The sequence below is a fragment of the Calypte anna genome, chromosome 7 (assembly GCF_003957555.1).
Source record: "Calypte anna isolate BGI_N300 chromosome 7, bCalAnn1_v1.p, whole genome shotgun sequence".
NCBI lineage: Eukaryota > Metazoa > Chordata > Aves > Apodiformes > Trochilidae > Calypte > Calypte anna.
The window spans coordinates 32,432,322-32,460,187 of NC_044253.1; the positions used below are offsets into that span (position 1 = coordinate 32,432,322).

The 27,866-nt window shown below is 39.2% G+C and overlaps 1 protein-coding gene and 1 long non-coding RNA gene across 3 annotated transcripts in view; both read right to left on the reverse strand.

The window, feature by feature from the left end:
- The window catches only part of NCKAP1 (NCK associated protein 1), a 62,233-nt gene extending 44,242 nt beyond the window's left edge, over positions 1-17,991 (reverse strand). For both annotated transcript variants that reach the window (XM_030453873.1, XM_030453872.1), the window contains exons 1-2: positions 17,743-17,991; positions 5,433-5,543 (exon numbers count right to left, since the gene is read on the reverse strand). In XM_030453873.1, the coding sequence (XP_030309733.1) occupies positions 5,433-5,543; positions 17,743-17,850 (219 nt within the window). In that variant the 5' untranslated portion in view covers positions 17,851-17,991. The remainder of the gene's footprint in view (positions 1-5,432; positions 5,544-17,742) is intronic.
- A 1,499-nt stretch (positions 17,992-19,490) lies between these two features.
- Positions 19,491-25,891, reverse strand: LOC115598606. Its single transcript, XR_003987769.1, has 3 exons — positions 25,715-25,891; positions 24,467-24,579; positions 19,491-19,563 (listed from the first exon to the last, which is right to left on the reverse strand). It is a non-coding gene; the product is annotated as an uncharacterized LOC115598606 (long non-coding RNA).
- Between the last annotated feature and the right edge of the window lie 1,975 nt (positions 25,892-27,866).

A 27,866-nucleotide genomic window follows, 5' to 3' on the forward strand; every position in this document is an offset into this window, starting at 1 on the left:
CAGGACTGGTTTGGTTTTCCTTGGCAAGGGGCTCTCATGGACTGATTTCTGGACTTGAATTTTTTTAACTAGTACAGTGTACTAGAATGATTTTCTAAAAATAGTGATAAAAATTAAATTGGTTTTGAATGCTCTCCCATCTCAAATTCACACACCATCGAGGGCTAGAGGCAAGAATATAAACATCACTGCTGACAGCACTTTTGATTTTGAAGAAAAGGTAACTTACATGGTGTCATTTCTATTTGGTGACACATTTTAAAGAGATGTCAAGATTTCACTTTATCTTTTGGAGTCCCTATGTTAACTTCAAATGACAGGCTGAAAATTTTTGTATACTACTCTCTGATTACATTATAGCATAAGTAATTTCAAGCTCCAAATTCAGTCTTACACAGGCAAGAACTGTAAACAGTTTAACAGACTGCAGGCAACACCAGAGCAGTAGGTATGGCTATATCAGAGCAAGGCACTGGCAGAGCAATTTCCATTCTGAATGATTTTTAGTGAAAGTATAGATAAAATTTTAGTGATTGATGGTATTTTATTCAGAAATAAACTCAGTACATCCTATTCTCAAGCATAAGAAATCTGAAATGCTTATACAAAGCTGAAGAGAGTAAGCAGTTACCACTGGCTGGCAATACTCATGCAGGGGGATCTACTGTTTACTAAACTACTGCCTGGGTGAGTTTTGCAAAACCAATATCATTTGCAGTCCCTTTAGCACTGGAATTTCCCTGAGCAGTGGTGAGCAGAGCTGAACAGGCAGCTGTGCAAGGGAAGCGTGGAATCCTCTTACCTGGAAAAGATTTTAGTCCTCATGGCCAGGAATCCAGTCAGTTTTGTGGTGGAATGCAGGGAGCTGGGTTTTTATTGCTTAAGTAAGCAATAAGGTGTGTGAGAAATCAAGTTTTTCAGACAAGAGTTCTAAATCTCCAGAAAGGTGGGGATAATATTTAAGTTTGCTGAATTTAGGGACTTTGGTCACTTTGCTTAAGTTAATCTTAAGAAATGAAGTATCAGAGGTGTTAAGTTACGCCTGCTGTCTCACCAGAAATTTTTCAGAGACAAAAAATTACTAGTATGAGGCCAATATGGCTGAGACCTCAAATTTCTAAATTATCTTCACTTTGCAAATTACAATATTAAAAGCTTCATTAGGAACAAACAAACAAATGGACATTCTCCTTCTGGCACGGCACCTCTTTGCAGGGGCTGAAAGGAGTACTTCTAAAATCAAATTATTATTCAATTTAGCTAAGTGTTTTGAAAAGACTCATTACTGGAAGTATCAATCACAAAGTAAAAATCAAGATACAGTGCCTATTTCAAGAATTTTTCTATAAAACAAACCATTTAATAAAAGTATACATTAATGTCTTCTGATAAGCTTTGGCCAAGGAGTTCCAGCTACTCTGTGCCCTCAGTACTTCTCCCACAACAAATTAATTTGCTGTACAACTCACTATGAATCACAGCTATAAAAGACAGTAAGCAAACCAAAGATACTTGGATGTAAAAGGTGAAGAAAAAGTAAACAGAACATGAAATAATCCATTATCTACAGAGCCTAACAGAGGCAGGATGGACATGCTCATTCTGCTTGTATTCTGCTCTTATACCATCTAATTTCCAGTCCCTGCTGATATAATACAGCCAAAAATGATGACTATTTAATCAGAGAAATTAACAATCCCTCCCTCCCCTCAAACACTGTCTTCCAAGACACTGAGTGTGTAGTCAATACCAAGCAAAATGAAATTGGTATGAACAACACAGGGAAGAGAGATATTAAAAGGTTAATATTAGTGGTATATGGAAAAAGTAACTACACTAACTACACGCTTACAAACTTGTGAGTAATGCTCCATCATTCTGCTTTCTGCCAAGCAATGACTAAGCCTCAATTTCTCCAGCAGATACATAAAAATATAGGAAGCTTTTCTACAGGGAAATTGATGAGAAGCAAGATGAGAACAAGAAAAACATACGCTCAAGAAAGAAGGCAGATATTCTCACTACTTCCCGTATATGGCCTTCTTGGAAGCAGAAAGGAGGGGAGCTCCATCATACACAGACACTGAACTTTACCAGGATAGGCAGCAAGTTTTTCAGACCCCACCTATAATCTACAGAAGACCTACATCCTTCTCTGCATCCCCATTTTCCCATCATGAAGTATTTTATTCTGGCTTCATAGAGGCATGAAATGTTAGCATTAAATGAGAAAAAGAGTAATTTTTAGGTCCCACTACAGTTTTTTGCAGTACAGTATATTATCTTTTGATTTCTCTGTGGCAAGAACCTTGCCTGTACACCTTACAAGAGGATGACATTAAAAATCCTTCAGAAAAAATCAGGCTGCTTCTGCATCCTCTACTTTGCAACTTTTCTTCTGAAGCTAGAGGAAATTAGGTAAAAATAAATGCCATCTTGAGGCAATCCTTGCACAATCAGACCACTGACCTGACCAAGACTGTTGGAGCTATTAAGCTTTTTATAAGGCTTCTCCAATTTGAAGGCTTCTTAAATGAAAAGATTTAGTCAATTGAAAATATAAATAGTCATGTTTCCCAAACACAGAAATTTATTATTATAACTTCCTTTTCAAACAGCACTCTAAATTCTAACATTCTAAAATGTTTGTTTCTCACTCAGTCAATCCTTCAGATTTTTTTCATTTACAGAGATTCCCTCCTTTGCAGTCGTTTCATACACTAGTATACAATACTACAATGCTACCCAACATCATTAGGAGTTGATTTAAGAGCTCAGGCTTCAAACTGCACATTTTCAAGGCTATATGGCTCATGATGGTGATTGGAGAAGAAAGGGCAAGCCTAAAAGATCACAGGGACTGCCCTCAGGTGACAAGAGAGAGTGAGTTATGAACTGATGAGGTTCAGAGTTATCTGTAATCAATCCTTTGGAGGATGAACTACTCCACTGATGAACTACTCCAGGAATTTAATTTTTGTTTGAACTGCTCATTAACTTTTACTCTTGTTGCAAGATTGAAAATGCAGTGATTGTCAGCAATCACTCTTTTCTGACTCAGCACATCAAACAGTGAAGGAGGAACAAAACCTGTAGCTGTTTTTTGTGAATAATGATGTAAAAGCTACTAACAGCAAACCTAACAGAATCACTTGTTTCAAAAGACTAAAAACACAGGTTTTCAAGATTAGGCACCGCAGCAGACACTACTAGATAAAATGTGTTATCTACCTCTTAAACAAAACACTGTAAATGATGGCACCTGAGGAAAAGAAAATAGCATCTAAGAATAGGTTAAAAAAATTGTAAAAATTCAAAAAAGCAGGCACCATTGCTTCTTTCCGCAATGCAGTCTTGTTTAGCAACATCACCTGCTGACATGTCAATAGGCATTACCAACTGTACAGATGCATAATGCTAAGCTATGGCAACCACTGGAGTATAAAAGAAATCCAAAATGCTCCTGAAAGGCTGTCCTGGAACTGTTACTGCAAGGAGGAAGCACTGGTTATGATTTCTCAACTATTTCCTTTGCATACTCTGTAATATTTGATTAATTGATGTGTCCTTGTTCCAGTAAGCTTCTTGCCCTTTTAAATCTCTGATCACTGGTTTCCCTACTGAAGGAACTCACTGGTGTGCCCTCCTAACATACGGTGAGCTGGATGTTAGGCAAGGGGAGGAGGGATATGAAGGAGAAGCAAGGAGGAGGAGATCTTCCTGATGCTTAGGACTTTTTGAAGCTCAAGTTTAGAAACAAACATTTCTTACATCAAACTAGAACTTTCTCTGCACATGACTTTTGTCTCATTAGTGATCTGTTATGGGTAAAGGTTTCTTTTGGCTGATACAGGAAAACATCTGTACGTAACTACAGCAAGCAAACTGCCATCAGCTCTGACCACAGAGAAGGAAACCCCAGCTGCCTACTGCCAGAACTCAAAATCTCTTCTTTAAACTGTGCTCACACACAAAAAGGGAAGGCTTTTGATAACTATGTTATCAAAAAAAATAAACACAGGTCTGGCTGGCTCTGGGTAAATAAACACCAGGAAATAACAGAACATAATGAGCCTGTCCTATTTTAGAAACTGTGATTGTCAAAATACATCAGGTTCAGTTTGATCTCTTTCCACAAATTCCACAGTACCAAATCATTAAATCCCCATCATTAGTTGAGCTCCAAATTCACAGTCAACAACCAGAAGACACATAGAGCACACCTACAACTGCATTAAACAAGTTATATGAATACAATCTTTTAGTTGTGTATCTCCCACAGAAGTTTAGAGAATACAGTATCATTGACCTAATGGGGTTTAAAGGGTTTACTGTCTTTCTGTAATTTTGATAAATAATTTACCATATTTTTTACTAACACAGCCAAATTCAATACAAAGATGAGCAATAATACACAGTACAAAGTATGTATAAATTTTGAAGTGAGAAAGCATTGTTACTTAAATAGTTTCCTCCATAAGGGAAAGTTTTCCTGATTGTTATTTTTCTTTGCTATTATTGCAGACATTACACAGAAATTCTAGATAGCATTATACAAGAAACTAATTATTCCCACCACCATTCTGCAGAAACCTGAATGCTTAAAGCAAACCTAAAACTCTCAAGCACACATGCAAGTAACTGCATGCAGGGACCATGCAAACCCAACACCTACCTCGGCTTTCCATTTTTGGATAGGAATACAAGCAGATAAAGCAAAAATCCTTCCCTTGACTTTCAGATCAGAACAGATAAACAAGTGTATATCACTGCCCAAAAGCCTACCTGTAATTTAATAATCCTTATGATCTCTGAACACGTACAAAGTTATATTCAGAGGGGTGAAAAATAATTTTCTACTGCAAATCAAGTCACTACATCTGAAGAGAAAACAATCCCATTTCCCTACTTTTGTACTATACAAGGTTTCTCCTTACATACTAAAGGATTTTTCATTGCCACAGGGACAGACCCAATAGGTAAGGCACCTGTAAGGTACCAGCAGCTGTAAAGTACAAACACATGGTGCTTTCTACTGATCTGCTGGTCAGGTCTCATTAAAAATAGTTACCCAACTTCCATCTTCTGCAATCAGCCTGTCACCAAGAATTTCTGCCACTGAAGTAAGGCATGATTTTTTCAAAGACTACTTTCCATTGGCAGTTCTTCGAAACAGAGAGTAGGCAAAAAGAAAACCAGGAAGTCTCCTTCCCCAAACAAAACCAATCCAGAATTAGGGTATAATATTCTCTCTTTGGGCTCAGTTGTTACTAAAATATCCTCTCAGACATTTCGGACAACAACCATATACATTCCAACTGCAACTGTCAGCATTGGACACTTTCTAAGAACACATAATAACCTCAAAGACTTAAGCAACACGTGCCAAAGTATATTGAAAAAAACAATTATGCAGCCATTTAGTTACTTACATTGTTGTTGCGTGTTTCTACTGCCGGGAACTTCCTGACTATGAATTTGACAGCAGATTCCAGGTTTTTGTCAATAAGATAGGATGGTTTGGCTTTGGGGTCACCGCATGCCTGTAAAAAATACAATAAATATGAAGTAAAAGCACAATCATTTACGTAAAGGTAAGTGAGAGTTGCAAATCTGAAGACAAACTAGAAAGATTCGTTTTTTCTTTGCTTTTTAGTGAGCAGGTGATAAAATGAAAGGCAAAGTGCAGGGACTGTCACAGCTGAAATATGCAATGGGAAACAGTACAGAGATGCTCTTCTACTGAAAAAGATGCATGGAGGTATCAAAGCAGTTAGTGCAGAACAGCAGTGAGGGGAAAAAACTCAATCCTAAAAGAAGGAGGGGAAAAAAAAAGGGTTTCCTTTTAATGCTATTCCTGGTTTGAGGTAGTGTTGTATTCATCTGGAGTTAACAAACTGTTAGAAAATTCAATCGTGTCATCATCTGTGGAGGACAGTGCTGGGCACATTAAATGATTAATCTATCCTTTGTGAAACAAAACTAAAAGCCATACCACCGATCTGCATCTAATTTTTCTTTAAATTGTTAATTGCAAGACAATTTTCCATCCCACAATAAAATCACCAATACTTGCCTAAAGTAACGTACTTCCTTAGCTTAAGAACTCGAGTTTTGCTCGTTTTCTTTACTCCTATAGTAGGATAGGCAGTGCTTTAAAAGCAGCAATCAAGAAATTTCATTAGACTTTGATTTGAACAGAAGTCACAGCTAAGTGCTAAGTCTCTTAAGTAACTTACAGGCACAATCAGAACAGCTTCTGTGGACAAAAACAAAGCACCTACTTTTGCCAGCTACAGTGCATGCCGTCAGACACACTACTTCTTTCTCAACTACTCTGACTAGCAAGCCATGCTAGTTTGGAAAAACATACCAGAAGCAGAGTTACTTACATAACAGAAATCTGCACTCAAATCGCATTTTCTCTCAAATATTCATTTATGGTTCTCATAGGGATTTTCACAGGAGTTTTGTGTCTCATGCAAAACTAAATTACATGCTAGGCATTTCTATGCAACACAGTGAACTCAAATGGCAGCTCATTTAAAAACTTTTCCACATTGATTTCTATGACCAAGTTGCAGACTGTAGAGACAGAAGTCATGAAGTATGAGACCGATTCTGAAAGCGGGCAAGCGGGCAAAGGGAAGGTGAAAAGCTTTGCAAACCTTCCAAACTTGTCCTTGCTGGGAAAGCAGTGTAATAAAAAGAGAGAAAAATTACATATAAACAAATTACTCTTAAATTCCAAAATATGTTACATTTAAGTGAACTAATACACTATTATCTACACCTAAGAGAACATTACAACCATCTGTTACTCTAGGCAACATACTTTCTACTGGATGATAATTACACTAATACTTACAAACAACTTTACATGTAATTATTAGAATTTTACTATTGTACAAAGTGCTGCTTATATGATGAAACATGTAATTTCTAATAGTATTTCCAAATTAAGTACAGATAGGGAAAGAAAAAAAAAGAGTTAAAGATCACATGCAACTACAGGGGAAAAAAAAGGAGAGAAACTCAGTGAAGTTTTACATACCTGAAAAAGAAACGGTAGCCAAGAAAAAAAAAAAAGAATCATTATTTTAAGTTCCTAAAACCTACCAGCAGTACATGACCATCGTGATATATGCTAATGTACTACTCTAATACCAAAGCTCTCACATTACTTAAATTTTTCCACAAAAATACTGTATATTATTAAAATGTCACATCTCTAATATGCTAACAGGAATTTATAATGAAAATCAATTCAGCAAACCCACAGTATCAATTAGATATTAAATAGTTGCTTCAATATCCCTACAACAGCAAACAATGTGCCACAGAAGATCTCTTCTGTACACTCTTTAAAGTCTTTACACAATTTCAAAAGTAAGAATTCTACCATAAATTGGAATAAAGAAGTAATCAACGTGCACATCAAATTTACAAAATCTTAACTAAGTAGATGCCATGGATCTGTCAGAAGCTGTGCCAGATTATTCTCATTTTCTGTCCTTGCCACACAGTATATAGCTTTCTCTCCTAAATCACACACAAAGAGAATGGCTTAAAGGTCAATGTGTATTTGTGGCCTATTAAAATCCAATGTGGTTGCTCTTATAGAGGGGACAAGAGATCTGCCATCATTGAATTCCCAATGTTTTCAGTCTGAATTGCAACTTTACTTCCACATGCACTTTGTTTTCCTAACAACAGATGTTTTTCGTCCTGTAAATAAGCTCTCTATCACGTTTACTAAAAATTATGTTCTACCCAAGCCCTTACTCACAGATCACTCACACAGAAACAGATGTCTGAAAACACTGATGTGCCCATCTTCACGTGGCTTCAGGAACTCAGTTCCCAGAGATGATGAACATTACTCCCAGTCTAACCAGCAGTCCCCTCAATATAGCTGAGCATGCATGAGAGCTTTGCTCCTTCCCATTGATGGTTTGCTAAAATCCTACTTGAAGCAACTCTAACTCTTCCTCCTAATAAACTACACCAGATGGATCCATAAGTAAGAAAGAAAATTGCTGCAAGACATAAAAGGTTAAAGGTATCCATCATACATGTCAAAATTCCAGCTTCCAAAAAGCTGTGCAAGTCCACATCCGTGGACTGAATAGAAAGAAGACAACAAGCACCACTGAACAAGTGAGTCCATACCTCTTCCCTCCCTCCCTCTCCCATATCCATAGCAGCTCATTTCCCTTCTACGAACAGATATTCCTTGATTACTAACTGCTGCATCCATGCAGTTTTCACCCCTCCTGTTACATGCATTCAGCAGCCCAAGTAAAGCAGTCTACAAAAGCTAAATCTCTCCTAAGCTCCAGCTCAGTAGGGTTTCGTCTAGAAAGCATAAAGGAATGAAAATACAAACCCCAATCCCAACACTTCTGCACACGTGTCACAGTCTCTTAAGGCACATAAGCACAATTTACTGCTGTAGAAATAACAAAGACATTGAGGGCAATGGTCTCAGAATATAGATAAGAAAGGTAATTTTTCCTTTTAACTGTAAACACAACTCTTTGTCAGTCCTGTGGCAGACAGGAACATCGTACTACAACATACAAAACCCACGTTACCATATACAGCTCTCCAGCATTTAAATACACTTTTGACCATTAACCAAATGCAGCAGCCCTTTGTCAATACATCAGACATCACTTTTTCCCCCTAAGTGGGCTGCAGTAACTTCCTCTCTCCTCTTCCTCTCCTCTCTTCTTTCCTTACCTTATCTTTCCTCTCTTCGCCTTTCCCTTCCCCTTTTCTTTTCCTTTTCCTTTCCCTCCCCCCCTTATTTAACTTCAAAAAGTTCTTACTAGTGCAGGATTCATAGAATACAACTCTAAGCTATGGGACTCCAGCTGCTTCAGCCCCAAGAATCTCCCAGCAGTCATCTCTAAATTCCTTTGTACATGACTGAACAGCTGTCAAGCAGTTATGCTGAAAAAGATGATGCAAAGCTACTGCTGAAGACTAAGTAATTAGAAAAAAAAAAGAAAAAAAAAAAAGAAAAAAAGACTCCAACATTGGATTTCTATTGTTACACAGCATTTGTTTCCACAGCCCTTCAGAATGGTACCCTGCTCTGATAATCTCTCAACTAAGTGAGCATATTTTCCTGATCTGATTTTGTGCATCCAGCTCCAACAAGAACAACATGATGTCTCAAGGTAGCAGATCTGTTATTCAGAATACAACTTTGCTGTCATAGGCACAGGCCATCAGGTAAAACAGATCAGATCACATGTACTGTGAAGGGATACTTCACTATGCCTTATATTTTGAATTTTAGAGGCAGCTTCTTACACACTTTAATATCCAAGATTACTACATTACTAATACATGATTATTATTAATATTATTAAACAAAATTCAGACTCTACTCTTCACTTGATGCTATTAGGATCTCCTACACTATTTCCACTTAAAAATTAACAATGCTACATAGCTTCACTTTCTAGGTCACACTCGTTCAGAAGCTGTCAACAAGAAAATATCCAACAACAGAAACTTGCCTAATGTCTACACTTAAGAGAAGTATCCCCTAAAGAAGAGCATGGAATGCAGTACAACTGCCTTTGGCCCAGAGCACACCAACATAAAGAGATAACAGCAAAGAGATTTTTTTACCTCAATGCAGTTACACCTCTCACTGCAAAAATCAAAGCATAGTATTTTACTTCCTACTTCAGGACAGAAGACATGCAAATAAAAAAAACCCATCCATCCACAAAATTGCTACATATATCCAGCTGATATGACATAAACTAAGGGGAATTTATGTTCAGGTACAAGTCACTGTGCACAGCACAGTATGCAGGATGTAAACCTGCATTTGGAACACCTAAACATCCCTCCTGCCTTTTACATAAGCCCACAACCTGAGTTACACAGAGTAGCATGATAAGAAAAAGCCTAAATATGTTACAGTATTAAGGGAATACCTTTTATATACTTTTGTTTCTAATCCAACCTATTCCAAATGATTAACAGGGCTGGTTACCAATAATAGAAAAATAGCCCTATTTGAATCAGTAATTTCCTATTTTCATCCCCCCAAGCCTCCCACATCAGGTGATGATCATAAAACCAGTCATATTTTGCAGCAATTTAACGTTTTTATTACTTCAGGAGGTCTTGGTTTACTTTTACTGCAGACTTGAGATAAAACACTGCTAAGCACAGTTCCACTGGACTGTGACAGCATGCACTGAAATAACCTCAGTCAACAAATCACCTGACCTTCAACTTTCACTTCTGAATGAATGTGCAATAAAAAACTGTGTGCATTTAACCAGCAAAATGGTGGAACTTCAATGACAGCAAAAAATATGCCATCCCTTGAGGTAGTAACTCTCCTTTGTAAATATGGAAATACACTAAGATTTCCCTTATTTTATAAAAGGGAAAGCTCCTGTACATACCATTTCCAGTTTGCTACAGCACGTTCTCTTGACACACAAGAAAGGCATGCATGGTAAAACTGCTCTGCTTGTCTGCAATAGCTGCTGGCATTAGAGAATATTTTAGGCTGAAGACTTTAGGTTTTTGGCTATGCATCCTACAAAGAGTACTGAACAACACAAGGCAAAGAAACATTCAAAGAGACCAGCTCCTCATGAGCTTTAGAATTCTGTAGGATCAAATAGGATCAAACATAACATTTATTCTTTGTTCCTATCATGTATTTAAAATAATTAGATTACCAACTGGTAATGGCTAAATTTGAAAAAAGCGAAAGTCCTGAGGAACAAGGTAATCAATAATGCACTGCTTTGAATGGCAAATACACAAGGAAACAGTTAACATTGTATTTGCCTTAATATCTCTGATGAAGCCTACCACAATTGTTTTGCTCCATTTGAGGTTTTCTGGAGGTTAGTTTATTAAACAGGCTGGTCCCTGGTAAGTTTTGTGAATTCAGCCTCATTCCTTTTAAAAGCAATGCAAGCAGATGCAAGAACTGGTTGATCACACATGGACAAATACTATAGCTTAAAACTTCCAGCAGCCACAATCTACCTGTCCTACACCAGTATCTCTTGTGTCATCCTGTAAAAAGCAAACTACATTACTGATGCATGCAGGAACACATGATCTTTGTACAAAAGGTAAACCTGTATTTTGATATGTAAACTATGTTAAGAGATTCAGCCAGAATTGTACTATTCCCATGATCTAACCAGGATCTAGAATCAGAAGAGAAAGTCTCTAGTTGACTGATTTTTGGACTGTCTCTATAGGCCTTTGACATATACAAAATATGGCAAAAAATTATTATAAATTTAACAGAGGTATCACTTTTTGTCCACAAAGGTTCATAATTCTTAAAGATATGTCACTTAAACATTGATTCAAAATTAAAATAAAGGGGATAAAAGTAAGTAGAGTATTTCCTAGAGCTAAGCAAGATGTCTTTCCCCTGAATTATTCGTTATTCTGTTTTTCCTGAATCCCAAAACATATACTTTATTTTAAATTCCAGTGTATCTCTATTCAGATTCAACCCATTAAAATATAAATTCATGTAAAAACTGAAGAAGGGATCTTGAGAACTTACTTATCCTACCTTCCTGTTCCAAAGCAGATCAACTGTACCTATGCAGTTCCAGGGAGATATCTGCCAAGTCTTTACTTACAGGTCTCCAATGAGCTACCTTCAAAAGCATTCTCACAGCCTTTTCCAATATTTAACAATCTTTTTCATTAGAAATTGTAAAATCTAAACTGAACTTTTCTCACTATAGTGTAATACAACAGTTCCTGTTCTCTGTGCCCATACTAAATCGGACAAACCGTTCCTCTTTACAGCTTTCCAAACACTTCAAAAAATTAATCACTAATGAATTTACTTTAAAAAATCCTTCCTCTTTCTTAATGCATCACATTTTTTGCACCATTGGTTGGCCTTACTACTCTGCTCTGGACTTTCTCAATTTTGCCCACATCTTTCTTGAAACATCAGATACATTGTAGTGAGGCTCAGTGCATGCTGAGCAAAAGAATTACTTGCTTTGTCTTCAGACTCTGCTGCACACACATTTATAAAGCCTCATGACATCCCTGATATTTTGCAGCATAACCCAGTTAGCTCAAATATACTCCAACATGTCCCTAACCTTTCCTGGCTATTTTCTGCAGACTTGCTATCTCATGACTTTTAATTTTGTACTTTCAATTTCACTAAGCACAAAATAGCTTAGGAACATACTTCCTCAGTCACCTCCAAAAGTCTGTTAGACCACACCTACGATTTTTTAATCTTGAACTCAGTTCCAGTTAAGCTCTTTATTATTTCTGTAGCTTCTTTCAGGTCCCTATCTACAAGTTTATTAAGCATACTGCAGTCATCACCTAAAAATATAGAATACACAAAGAGAGACTGGGAATATGACACACCCAATGCAGCTCTGTTGAGCTGCCATCTGACACTGAGGTTTTCTACAACCCTCCCCTATATGGTAATCTATCTGCTTGCATCACTACAGTTTTACCCAAACTGTATTTCCTTAGATTGTTTCTGAGAACAATCTGATGAGGTAATATCAGCAGCCTTGCTAAGGTCAACGTGTAAAATTTCTACTAAGGTGTCCATGCTAGAGTGACCTGTCACCTCACTGGTGACAGAAACGGGCTTGGTTTGACATCAGCTGCACAGTGGTGAATTCATATTATTGTTCTCTTGTGTTTGTAGCACCTGTTTCAGTCAGCACTTGGTTCTTGTCATCAAATATGAGGCAGGTGGTGGCATGCAAAGAAAAAAAAAATGAAGAGAACTCTCACTGCTATAAAACTTTGTCTAAATGTTATTTCTAAAGTAAATTACAGCAATGGGAATGCCTTGTCATTTCCAAAGCTAAAATGGGAACTGTTAAGACTTTTTATCTCAGACATCTCTGCACATGATCTTCCAAACAAAACTGGATTTGGATTTGTTTTTGTAGCAACACATGGCAGGGCAAACACGCAGGAACTGGGGGCAGTGGGAGGTGGAAGTAATTCATAATTGTAAACAGAGATACAAAGCAAGATCATTCTGGGTATCTACATTTTATGCAAATGGATAAATTTACTTGGCTTTTTCTCCATATATTTCAGAAGATACCATGAGATATTTTTATACTGTATTAGAAAGTCTTATTGTTTCTTTACAAAATTAATTGCTTTCCCAAGTTAAAAAAAAAAACCGAAACATCATGTTATCATCAGCTTGTGTTTGCTTCATGAATAAAAGAATCTCTAAATTTTTATATTTATTACCAGCACAGACTATGAGTTTGTTTGGGGCCCTCTCCCTCTTACTACAGCCAGCATTGTGAACCATTCCCCCAAAACCACAGACACAAATAATATCATGTTATCCTTTAAAGAACTGCTGACATCTGTCAAGCCCTGGAAGCAGTACTACCCCACCCTAAGTCACTTCCTGATGACCTGAAGACATTATCCATTCTTTCCAATACCAACCTTACAGTTCAAAACAAGATATATTCCTGAGCTTTTCCCCTCATCTCAAAGCTGTGCACTCCAGCACACAGCTCAGTTTTAAAAGGATGATCTAATCCTACACCCTTCCAAACTCGAGAGCTCTGTGGATTGAAAACTTTTCCATGTTCCATGGGTGGCCTAAAATCTCTCCTACTTTCTCCTGAAGAACTGTTCTAGTGCCTCAGCAAAGCAGTACATGTTATCAACTGATTGTACTGATCAAACAATACAACTGTCCCCCAAGATGTTTAGACCTTGTCAAGTCCTCTCCAGTCCCATTCTGGAGTTTTTGGGATGTTCTTCACCCCAATCTCATCAGCAGTGCAAAAGGCTGCTCAAGTAAAATCAGACCTTTACTCAGCCTTGGCGGATCTGGTCAACTTGTCATCATTTTATGAAAGGAGACTTGATCCAGTTCTCCTCTTTCCCTCCCAGCAGGTGCCTTCTCTTGATTTTTTTACAAGAGTTACACAGAACTGCTCCAGAATAGCAAAATAAACAGGGAGGAAAAAAAAAAGTTAACAAGTAACATCCTCAAGACAGATAAAATTCCAGTATTCTCTCTACTGAATCTTTAAAGAACTAGCTGGCAATTCATCACCTGCTAAATGATTTTTAATCCGATTTCATGTGGTGCTCACAAAAGGATTGAGACCACATTTCTACTTTGGAATAGAAGCTAAAGCCCCTGCAAATATTTTTCTGTTCCACATCTACGTTTTCAGTTTGGTATGGTAATTCTTGTGTAAGAATTTGTTTAAGATTCTAATTTTTCAGATGCAATGTAATAATCAATTCTGAAAAATCAAAATAATTTGGTTAATGAAATTTTAAGAAAGAAATCTGCATACAAAACATAAAACCTGTACCACAAAAAACAATATAACATTGCTAACGAGGCAATTAAAACTAAGTAACAGACACACTGCATTTGAATAACCAATACCCTGAATAATTCAAAACCCTACCAGTTCTGTAGCACTACTTTGACATTGATCAAAATCACACTCTTTTGAATTGCTCAGGCTAAACCTACACTTTAGGTTTTTTAAGATTAAATCTCTTATTGTAAATACTTCCTGGTATCCAAGGGCTTTATTAACAAACAAAAGACAGGCCAACAGAAAACAAGATTATTTCTCTGTCACCACTCTGATATAATACACTTATTTGGCAGTACTGGCAGCATTACACAAAGCTCACCAACAGTGGTTCAGTCTCCTCCAAAGGTAACCACAAAGTAGAAGCTTCACCTGAGCCTATTGATTTTATTGATTTATTGGGGTTTAGTTGTAGGTAAGTAAACAAAGACAAGAAAATTACACAGAAAACGATAATAAAACTGCCAGCCTGGATATTGAGGATATATTCTTAAAAAGTACAAGGAACAAATCAGGAAAGAAATTTCAATAGTAAGAGCTCTGAGTTCAGGACTAATACTGGCTCCAGTATAATTGGAAATAATGGTGAAAGCAGAGAGCAAATCTCCATGCAGATTAAATATGAGTTCTGCCTGATCATCCACTGCTACCTCACTAATTCACTTTTTGTATTTTGCATGGCACTCTCAGAGGCAAACCCTTACATTTAGATACTCTATCTTAAAAACAACAAACTTTAGACTATTTCAGAAGACAACAGTAACATAAGATCAGTAAACAGGAAATGATGAACAAATAACAGCTATAAGCACACAACATAAAACTTGAAATTTATAAGTGAAAATTCAAGTATAAAGTTTTTAACAGCTGTGGACAACTTCCATAACTCCTTGGGAAGTAAAATTTCTCTGCTTTGTCTCTTAACAGTCAAGAAAACTCTTAATCCTTTAAAAATCTCTACTCCCTAGACAGAATCTACAACAATCTTGATGGCAGCTACAGACAGCTCACCTCTTACTTCCTTTTAAACAGTCTTGACAGTTTCCTTTAGCCACAATACCACAGAGTGTATGGTTATCTCCAGTAACTTGAGTTTCGATATCATCCTCAGTTGAAGAAGCTGTGAGGATATTAAGCCCCAGCTTTGGAACTGACTGATTTCAGAGAAGTAAAAAGTGAAAACAAGAAGTAAGGTGTTTCAAGCAGCCAGTTATGCTGCAGTTGTCCTAAAGACAGATCCACAATAAAATACAGGAACCAGTCCTGAGACTTATGAGGCACACTCTCACAGCTAGCTTGTAACCACTGTCAAGCAGAACTCACTGGAGCTGAAGATAGCAGTTATTTGAATTACAAATCACTATATGAATACCCAGAGTTGTGTCAGGGACGTCTCATCTCCAGATCTGCACAACTATATGACACAAAAAATCAAGCCACTTGGATTATACCTCCTCTCTCTGGACACAAAGCCTAAGCAATTTTTGGATTTGGTTCATGGCATTTGCAGGAAAAACCCCTAGTGCTGATGCTCCCCCACCAAGAACCTATCTATTTGCATCACTTCACTAAGATGAGTAACAGCAGAAGCTACCTCCATATGGGCAAATGTGCTCAGGACTCTGCCATCTGAACACGCCAGCAGAAATGTGGCTGCAGGTGCTGGACTGCTTCCCACCAGTGAGTGTCCCCAGTTCAGAACACTGTTAATGAAAACAGTGTGAGCTCCCAACAGCCAATCCATAGCTGTATGTCAAGACAAGGTTTAATTTTTCCTGCCCTTTCCCTCCAAGGTCCAGCTATGCTCAGGTGAAATTCCCCCAGCCTGTTTTTCACCTTGTATATTTCTCTCCAAGCCTAACAAGCTCACACACAAATGACTTCCCCATAAAAAGGGAATTTCTGTTCTGCGTTAGAAATGTGATTATATTGTTACAACTATTAAGTTGAAGCTATTTTCCCATGTACAAAACTGAACTAAAAGGACCATGACTTCTATTCCAGGAAGATAGCAAATTGCAATGAATTAGTTAGAATGTTTTATTTATGTCAGTGAAGTGCACACCAAGTAGTCATAGCTTTGGATAAACACTGACTTTGGAATGCAGTCATTTGGGGTTTTTTGCCTAGTGATAACACCTTAAGTAAAATCAACACTGCACTTGGTATAGACAAGTAGCTCTTACTACTTCCGGAGTACAAACTCCCATATGAGCAAAACAAGCTGATGAAATACATCCTGCAGTTTAGATCCTGTAAGCAGGATTGCTCCTGCCAGAAACTATGGTTCAGAAGTGATCAAGCAAGCACCTAAAACTCTCAAAAACTCTCTATGCTATTGCCCCAGCACAGGCACCTGAACCCAGCCCACTGAATGGCACTGAAATTTTAACACCCTAAACACAGCTATGCTCATTCCTTGAGTGCAAAACCCAACATTTGCTTTGAAATAACAAAAACCTCTCAGAATAACCACGTTCAAGGCAAAGCCATAAAATCCTAACCAATATTCATAACTGGAGGTGGACTGAGCAGCCACACAAATCCAGATGATGTACCACAGGTTAGGAAAGTTAAGCTGGTAAGGAAACACAAGGAGCAGTGGATGGCCATAAACCACGTTCTTCCACGCGGGAAAACACACGGATTTCCTCCAGAAGAGAAATTCACTAAGGAAGAAGGTGTAACCCATCCTTCCCGTCAATCCCGAGACCTGCAGCTTCCTGCACGGCCGAACCACCTCAGCTATTCCAACACCGATTCCTTTCATTCCGGGAAGGCGGGGAGCATCCTCAGCACCCACGACAGCTTCCAACATCTGTTCCACCTCACGCCGGGAGCTGCTAAGCAACCACGCTCCTCGAACTTACAAAGATTAAACTTACTGATTTTACCCCAAACCCTTCCCTTCGGTAAGGACGGGTTCCGCAGCTCGCCGTGGTTAAGCCGACGCTGCGCGGCCCACTCCCGGCTTCCGTGACTCACGCTCGGCGGGGCGGGAGCGGCTCCGGGCCTAGGCCCTGCGGCGGGGGAAGCCGGGCCTGCGGGCGCCGCGCAGCACCGGGCCGCCCTTCCCTTCCTTCCCCTCCTCCCTCCCGCCAGGTACCGAGGCGGCAGTCCCGCCACCCCACTTCCGCCCCCGGGCCCGCAGGCGGCAGCGCGGCGGGGCTCTCGCCACCTCCTCGCCCTGACTTTCGGGCCCCGCAGTTAGGCCGCAGCGCGGCCGGGAGAGCCGCCGGCCGCCCAGGGCGTCGGAGAGCCGGTCGGAACCCGGTGGGGTCCCGGCAGGGATCGCACCGGGGGCTGGTTCCTTCCCCCCCCCTCCACACCCTCCCCGCCGGAGGAGCCCCCGCACCTTCTTGATGTTGTAGAGCCGGGTGAGCATGCCGACGCCCCGGTCGTTCAGGATGGTGAGCTTCTCCGCCAGCTTCTGCTGGCTCGGCTGCAGCACCGACCGCGACATCCTGCCTCCGCTGTGCCCCGGCACCGGGACCCCTCACTCGGAGCCCCGCCGTGGCGAGGCGGCCGGACCCGCTGCTGCTGCTGACACCGCCACTGCTTCCGCCACCGCTTCTCCCCCCGCCGCCGCCGTCCTCGCTCGCTGCTGCCTCCGCGGGGCGTGGCCAGAGCGGCCCGGTGCAGGTCACGTGGTGCGGTTCTCGGGCGCCCCCTGCTGGCAGGACAGACCCCACTCCACCGGCAGCACCGGGAGGGGGCACCAGGGGCAGCCCCTCCCAACGTTAGGTGGTGGGGGCCTTCTGGGCGACTTGTTGCTTTTGTTGGGGTCAGCTCCAAGGTGCGCTTCGAAGCCGCGAAGAAGATGCGGTTTTCTACAAGGTCGATTATAAAACCCGATTTTTAAAGTTTTTTAAATTTTTAATTTTTTTTTTTAACTTAATGGACTGAAATCAAGAAGGGAAGCTCAGCAAGGCACTGCACGGTGTATACTGACACAATTACGGTCACCGGTGACCTTAATTTCCTGAGCGCGCTTCTGTCGGCACCAACAAAACCACAGCTGCGATGGGATCGGGAAGCGGGAAGATCCCGGGTACAGCCCGGAGACCTACCGGGAGCAAAGACGGGGGAGATTCATCCCCCCCTGCAAATTCAGAGAAATACCTCTTCTCCAGTGAGATGAGTCACATCCCTGGTATTTTTTTCTCTTGAAGGCACCGGAATTAAAAGCACGTAAAGGAAAAGGGAGATTTCCAAGCCGCGAGTGCCAAGGGGAGGCTTCCAGGAGAAATGACCCTTGCTGCAACCTGTTCTGAGGCAGCCGCAGAGCCGGGGGTGGGGATCCTAACAGGAGGCAGTCTCAAGAATTAACCTTCTGATCTCATTTTGTAATCACGGCACCACCATCTGTGCCTTTTTTTGCCTATTAATGCTTCTATTTAATTGTCAGTTTGCATTTGTGCGTAGAAATCAAAATTATATGACCTCGAGTCTTTCAGGGGTTTTAAACTGATAGATTTTACAAAACGTAGAAATTCGTGTGGGAAGCCTAAAAGTAATTAAATTGTTACTGACCTCTTTCTTCACTTTAGCAGCTACAAGATAATTTGTGATTGGGAATGAAACCAGGAAGCAAGAACTCGGAGTTCCAATCTTAGTGTGCTGTTGACTCATTCTTTGGCCTTTATCAGATGGTTTTCTGCCTCAGCTTTGTGTCCAGGAGTAGCTAGCAACGAGGCTGTAATGATGAATGAGGTTAGACTTGACTTTTCACTACTGGAGTCCATGGAAAACATCAAAACCATTCAACACACTATTTAAATTTATAAAGTGTAAAATGTTGTGCAATATCAAAGTATTTAACGAGTAATATATCTAGCAATATTTTACACAAAGCTTCTTCCTTCTATTATTTTTTAGTATCAAATATAATATTTCTAGGTGCAAAATTTCCCATGTAGCTGCACTGCAAAATAAGAGCAAATAATATTGCTAAGAGCAATATTTTTGTTTCTACAGCTAAAACAGTGGCAGCCAATTTTTAATCTCATACTTGATTATTTTTTAGCCATATTGAGTCTTCTGGAAGTTTCAAACACCAACAGTCACTGAATTTGTAATTTACTTACAAGCAAGTGGAATCATATCAACATTGGAAGTTTTTGTGCATCACACTGATCCACAGAATCTATGAACCAACATCCCAACCCTTCCTCCTCTGGAATTAGTAGGAAAAAAAAAAAAAAAAGGATTACAAAGGAGACAAATTCACTTGCTTTTGATAACATATACACTGGCTGAGTTTGTTGGAGAACTTTCAAGCTCTCTGTAGTACTACTGCTAATGTAGTTTTCAGCATGAAGGGAATCACAGCTGCTGTCCAGACTGCACAGATCATGGGCTGATGCACAGAAGGGAAAAATGATTGAAATGACTGCCTCTCTCCTTTGCAGTAACAGCAGAGCATCCTCCTTTTAAACTCCCACACTGTTTGTGACACTGTTTACAAGATTCTATCATACAGAGCACCTCTGGTTGATTTTTTTTTCATAATTAATGCAGATGGTGCTGAGTTAGCCACATCTGTTGAAAACATACAGAATAAAAGAATAGGGAAAAGATCAGTGTCAGTAAACAAGAATTTCTGATACAAGTTATTTTTACTACTATGCAGCCATACAGACCTATTTCTAAGCAGATTATCCAAATTACCTCTGTAGCATGGTTAGGCACAGAATTTTAGCATTCTTCTAACATGCAAGCAGATACATTAAAAGGAAAAATATTCTCCTCTCTAAGGAGACCCCAAAAAAGTACACCAGATGTTTTCAAGTACAGACTGCCCCTTATCACAAAATGAGGGATTTTTAGCAAAGCTACCAGTGAGGTACCAAGATCTGATGAGGAAAAGAAAGTGCAATATAGCTCAGAAAAAGCCTTGAGAGTTCAAAAGTCAGAGACAGAAGATGTTGCTGCCCACACAGACACAAGATGCTGCTGATCACTTGCCAATCCAAGTGTCAGGACTGGTGTTGAGTTTGGAACTACAAAGCACGGATTTTTTCCTCTCTTGCTTTTAAAAACTTGCTGCTTATTAGAATGAGAAAATGTGCATGTTCAGGGAAGATATGGTATCGCTGAAAAGTTAGGATTCATAGAAATCACATTAAAAAAAATTGGAAACCTTTCCTATATGTGAATGGAGAAATGGCAATAACAGAAAGCTGATGCCATTGAGATCAAATTTGGTCAATGTGAACGCCTGTAGTTATGCAGTCAACAGTTTTATAACAGCTTGTAGGGATGGCAGGGTAAAGTAAAGCCCCTGCTGTCACACTACTTTTGCTGCTACTTTATGGAGAAACTGCAGGAATATGATTAGGTTTCAGAAGGAAGGTTTATTGCATATTATAAAAATGTCTGCATTGTACAGTGTGGGTTCTAGCAGCAAGCATAACAATAAAGTGGAAATACAAGCTTTGTCAGTAACAACATAGCTTTCACAGGTGTGGCAAAATTAAATAAAGGGAAGAGTAGGGCTAGCAATTATTTTTAAAAAACACAACTACTATTTGCTTGATGATTTCTTAAGGATTAACATTTTCTGTATTTATTTCAGAAGTACAAGTTTAGGGCAAGTTTCAAACAGCACCTTAGACTTGTCTTGAGCTTAGCTCTGGTCCTTTTTAAGTCAATTTTCTCTTGAGAGAAGGGCTTAATTGTGCTATTCACTACAGGGCTTTCAGACAGAAATTAAAATGTTGCTTGAGAAACTTCAAAAGGTTAATCACCAAATAGCTCCATATTTACCACCTCCACCTGGTGTTGGGTGAAGCACATAAACAGGATGTATACTTTTCTAGCACTGCAAGTCTAAAACATGTATTGGACATTTCACTACTGCAGAAGAGACTGTATTGCTAATTAGGCCTTTACACTTCTAAAGTAAGTTTCTGTAGAAGTATTTCTCTCCATATATGTCCTTTCCAGTCTGCATTTTTTGTGCTTGGCTCAATTGCTTCTGATTTGGGCACTATTCAAAACTCCATGACCATGAAGTTTCAGTGAAATTGCAGCCAACAGGAGCTGCAATTTTCATGAGTTTACAGCATGACTTCTGCCCATTTGGCCAAGAAAAACCAAGAAGCAATTTTTACAGCCTTTTTTTGTTCAGTATTTCCTTTTCAGGCAGAAGCAATTCAAAACACAAAGCTGAACTGTTGTTTGAACAGACCAGAATTTTTAAACACTATTAGATGGTCTTTAAGGTTCTTCCCAACCCAAACCATTCCATGATTCTACGAAATGTTTATTAACATTGTTAAACTTGCATGTAAAGGCACACAAGCTGAAAACATTACCATACAAAGGCTATACTATTGTTTAAGTCACCTATAAAAATAATAAGTAGCATTTAACAAACACAGTTGCCTTTACCAAAATGTCTGCTGCCTTTATTAAAAGTCTGTCCACTTTTGACCTTATCAGAAGAAGCAACAGTTTTCAAAAGACTGATCATCCTTGCTAAACAAAGGTGACGGACTAATTATGTTTTAATATACAATTTCATTGATGAATCCAAACCCTTTTCACTAGTTAATCTGTCATGAAGCCAACACATATGAAATTTCCTATGCTCTCCTTTTTCCCCTGTCTCTAAAGGTAGCTGAACATTATTTTAATCTATTCTCTCATTAACATGCAAACTCTTATGTGTGCCAGCTCCCTGTTGGATTTCTGCATGTACCCAGGTCTCCATCTAGAAGAGGTTGTGTATGTCACACAGCGGTCACTCAGAGGCAGTGGGCTTTATGGGGATCTCATTTACCAGTCAGTGGGGATCTTGAATCCTGATTATAGCAAGAATTAAGCTAAAACATTCCCTTTAAAAGTTTGAGTTTTACATATGACAGAACAATTCAACTGTAGATTTTCATAGGTAAAATATGTGTGGAAAAAGCAAGTTAGTGGAGAAGCATGACACAAGCTTAACCCAAATTGTCACACCCATGAGCTATGATCAAAACTGGGGGGAGAATATAAAATACTACTAGTTATCCCCCACATCTCCATCTGTAATGCTTTCTCCATTTGACAAAGAAATATGAATCATCTGAGGGTATAAAAAAACATAAAACAGTTGTTTCAGACAGCACAGAAATACACAGCTTGAAACAGAAATGGAAGCAATACTGTGAATGGTATGACAAAAGTCTGTCTCTGGTATGCAGTGGGAATTCCTGTATGTGGAGAAGGGCAGCAGGACAGGATAAGGCTGCAGACACTGAGGAGGGCTCATACTTCAAATAATTGTAGCCCAGAACTAGAGCTCAATGGCTATTAGGATTACTGCAGTAAAAATTATATGTGCCTATAATTTCAAAGTTGTAACACTTGAAAAAACAGATGGGATGACTGTTTGCAGTTCAAATAGCCTACTTTGTTGAGCTGTTCTTTGAGATCCAGAAAATTTTGCTTACAGGGAAAACAGGTATGGTGATTTTACTTGATGATTTGCTCTCTAGGGAAACACTGCATGATTACCTTCACTTAAGTAGAGAACTAGATATCAAAGAATTTTCTTGTGTATATTAGTTGAACAACTAACATTTTGTGTATTTTTTCACTTTAAGTAATAATTTTAAGTGTTATAAAGCAGAATGCAAATACAAATACATTTTTAAAGATGTCTAAAATCACTGATTAGAAGATCTATACTAATTATTCCTAGGGGATCTCCTTAGGTAGATTACTTTTACTGCATTTAGAACTATTCACATTAATTTCTTCTTTGGTGATAAAATGTTAAGGTTTTTTTGTGGTTGTGGTGTTTGGGATTTTTTAAAAGGATGTTTCCCTAAATACCTTTTAACATGCTTGAAAAAAAGGTTCTGTTCATAAGTATATCTCATTGTATATCTCTATCTCAGTCTTCACAGTGAAAATAAGTCCCAGCAGTATCAGTTTCTCTGCTGATGCATGCAGTATTACATTACAAACTCAGTTAAAATGGTAGTTTTTATGCCATCAACACTATTGCCTACAGGCTTTACTCTGCCACTCTGCAATTTGTATTCTTTTACCATTCACTGATACATCCACTTGGGTTAGGGGCCTTATGCAATTAAAATACTAAGTGATTTTATAACATTTTTAAACTTTATTATGCAAAGCTTACTCACTGTTAATATTCATTAACAGTTAATATTCAAAGCAAACAAAAGCATAAGAACTTTGCCAGACCAAAAGCTTATCCAGCAGAGTATCATGTCTCTATCCCGTGGCCAGAGTCTGGAGCCCTAAGGAAGGGTGTGAGAGCAGACTAAGCTCACACCAAAGCTTCTGCAGAACATTTTCTCACATTCCAGCAGTTTGTGGCTCAGGGACTTTCTGAGCAGAGACCCTGTCTTGCATTGAAGAGCTATTGTTCTGCTTCTCTGAATGTGTTCGTTGCCTCCTGAACCCATGCACCTTTTAGGATTCTGTAGCACAGGTGCATTTAGCTTTTTGTATATAGGAATTCAAATAAATAATGTAGTCCAGCTCTTGCATTAATATATTTGTATTTTGAGAGGGAAAGGAAAATTAGATGTCTCCTTGTTACTGGGAAGGAGGTTATTAGGAAGCTCTGGGCTGGCTGGATCAAGCTGTAGATGTAGAATGAGATAGGGAACAGAGGGCTTAATTTTCCTTCCCTGCCTGAAGGGAATCTCTTCCCACACACAAGCGTTCAAGCACAACACAGTATTAGCAATATGCTAAGGCAAGCAAAGGGCATGCAGAGAAACTGTATTCTCCAGTATGCCATGCTTATGCATATTCCACTTCACCTGAACCCCTACTTATAGAAGGCATCTTTCTGGTAAACAGTAAGAATAGGTCCTACTTCCATGTCTGATTAAGCTGATCTACAAAATAATTCTCCCACTGCATTTGGTTTGTGACCCTTACTAGAAGATATAATGGTTTCCCCTTCTTTAACTACGTAAAGCTAGAAAATCTTGCTCAACATCCTGATACAAATTATAACATTAATATTTTATTACACCTGTGGAAGCTACACACAAACAAAAGCTACACATAAGGTGCTACAAGAACTCTGAAATAAACTTTCATTTTACCTTCTTTAATGTCAATTTTCCAGGCTGTAATTTTGGTCTTTGCTGCAGGAGAAACTTTTGGGGGATTTTGTCCTTAATTAGCTCTCATGTCTTTCAATGACCACTGAAAGAAACTGCAGGGAAACAAGAAGGTTGTGAGGCAGATTAATTGTATTTGTGCAGAAGTAGGCTCCTAGAAGTTGAGGAACAGAATGGAAATTGCTCTTTTGAGTGTTCTGAGGAAAAACAAATCATGAGTGGTCATAATGATCAGCCATTGAAAAATCATAATTTTACCTTTTACTTCACTGCTGCTCCCTAAAAAGGAGAAAGAAAGCCATTCTTCAGCTTTCAAAGGACTTGAAAACATTACTGAAGCTCACCTATCTTTACACAATTTTTCTGGAAATGCTCCAATTTTCTCTTCTCTTTTTGAAGGTACTGACCCTTACAGGTTCTTTTCAAGCCTTACTGCAAAGCCAACTCCTCATTCTGAGGATATGCCTCAAATGAAATAATAGACAAATGGTGGAGAACAACTGCCTTGGTGACTGATGGTCTCTGATAACTGTATAGGTAACAACTGCTCCTTTGCAGAGCAGCTAGCCTGAATGGATGGTGATTTGTATGTGTATATTTTTGTTAAAATGCCTCACGTTTTTGTAGTATCTTAACAGATTGTTGCTTTCCCTGATCAGTGTTGCCTGTGTCTTTATTAATGAACTGGCACCCCTGGTTTTACACTAAAGTTCATGAACACATTAACATTATTCACACACACACACACACCTTGGCTCACTGCACTTGACTGCACTGAAGCAACTCAAAGTGCTCCTGAAGAGAAACCTGAGCACAAAGGGAGTGAAATTCAGATCCTACTTAGGTAACACACACAAGTTGTGCCAGCCCTTCTTCCTCACACCGACAAGTCCTCAGAGATACTCCCTGTGGCTATTAATCATTCAGCTCTGCATCCTACCCTGTTCCTCAGTACTCATTATTCCATATAATCTGTGACACAATATGAATATATCCAACTTTAGATCAGTGAATCAGCCTGCTCATTTGCATGGATTGCTCACAGTGTGGTGAGAGCAGAGGAATGCCCTGATAAATGCTTGTTGGGCTGTGCCTCTGCTTCTGGGGAAAATTCCCTGCAGCAATACATGGAAACACCACTGCTCATTCTTGGTTTAAAAGAACCAGCAAATAATGCTGCTTGAAATAAATGAATAAAAAAACAAAATAAAAAAAAGAGAAGCCTCTTACCCTTCAGGCCCGGAAGAGAAGGCAGTGTTTGGATGAGGTCCACAGACTTATTAATATTATAAGGAGCAACCACTGGGCCTTTAGTTGTTCTTTATGCTTTCATATGCACACTGGCAGAGCCTGATCACTGTTTCCCAGGATACAGACTCAGAGACTTGAGGAACTGGCTCTAATTTCCAGGCTTGACCAAGATGCATCCTCTGCTCTCACCTGCAAAAACAATACACAGGCAAAGCTTGTCAAGAATGATGCAGCATGCATTAGGAGCATAGCTTTAGTGGATGTGTTGATTTGTATGTTAAAGGGGTACAGGAAAAGAGGACATGTAAATGTGTGCTAAGGAGGCTCTACAATGGAAAACCCTCTGCAGCAGTGAATAAGCACTCCAATTATGTTGAAACAAAGCACAAAAAAGTTTCAAGAAGGCTCCCACCTCCTCCAGTCTCACCCCATTTCCACTCACAAGTAACTGTCCAATGTTCAGCCAACAGGGTCTAAAGCTGTGGATGTCTTACACACAAACACCTTGCATGGAAGTTTGGCTCCCCAACATCCAGCTCACAGGATGTGTAACTGCAGCAATACTTGCAGGAATGTCCTGTCAAGTTTTTGTTGTGACAACTTTCTGTGCACAGTCCTGCTTCCCATAACTGTCCCCATTTGGGCCAGCTACTACAGAACAACTTTTAAAACAGATACTTAACAATCTGCCCCTGCCTTCACTTGGCACTCAGTCACCCCCAAATAGCACAATGGACTTCCAAAAAGACATATTAGAAGATTATATGACAGCATTATTTTTCTTTTTCTCCATTTAAAATACCTCCAGATGCATTCTGTGGTCATGCCTGTCTTTCTCATAACCACACTACATTCATGATTCGCAGACATTATGCAACCAGCTGGTGCACACAGTTATTTTTAGCTTCTCAGGTACTTTCAGATAAGGAACATATGGCTGAAGCAGAGGCTTGTGCTGTTAGTTAGATATTAACTGACAATATTTTGATTTTTGCATCATTTCTCTTACTATTCAAACTCACCTGGTTGCTTCAGTTTGAAATGTCATCTAATTAGTGTACTTAATAGAGTCTGAGTCTCTGCATCTGTTAAATTACCAGCATAAGCACTCAATTCTCAATGTTCTGTGCATTTTACAATCAAGTTCAAGCCTCTAATATATCCATTCTACAGAGTGCAAGCCTGGTTTCTCAAAGTCAGCTACCCAGAATGTCTGGTTATTATTTCTCTGATAGATATTAGCTCTTTCGTATGGATAAATACAGGCAGAACCTCGACTAAAATTAATAGTGTAAGGAAATACAATACAACAGAGAGATGACATATCATCCTATGAGATTTTGGAATATGCACAAGCTGCTTTTAGTAATAATTAGTGGTTGTGTTACCCCTTTCTTCATTTATACCCGCTAGAACACGTTTTGCTGAGTTTCTTGACAGACAAAACAGAAGAACTATGAACTTAAAAATTACTTAAAACTGCTGCATTTGTATCAGTAGGTAGCTCATTTAAAGCCTGCATAACCAGCAACACAATAAATGCATTCAACCAATGAAGAGGAGACAGCATCCAGCTCCTGCCATAGCTTTAGAGAAGTCTCCTGTGCTATAAGGGGAACTGAGATCCCAATTTTAAAGTCTAATCTTAGAATAATGATCTCTTTTATCTTGTAATGGAAAGGATGAACACCTTGACAGCAGGCTGCAAATGCCTGCACCACAAGAAATAGCGTTTGAATATTCAGGCTAGATCTAATGCTTATGATATGGACACACTAATTAACAGCACGCTAAATCTGCATGTAAACCCCTGCAGAATGTTTGGATTTCAGAAAGATAACAACAGTACAGATTTTACGTCCAGTAGTGACCCCTGGTGTTTAAGGCAGTTATAACAGTAATGAACATTCCTAGCAGAAAATTAATCATCTACCTTTAGGAATCATCTGCCTTTCTGTATCCACACATCCTGCAGACTCTTCCTTAGAGGTTAAGGAACAACATAAAGTTGTATAATTAGGTTTAGATATAAGTATCTTACAGACCTGTCACAGCTTAGTCTTGCAAACACATACAGAACCTGGAGGACAGAACCTGGTCACAAAGCACACCTGACAGCCTTACTACTTTT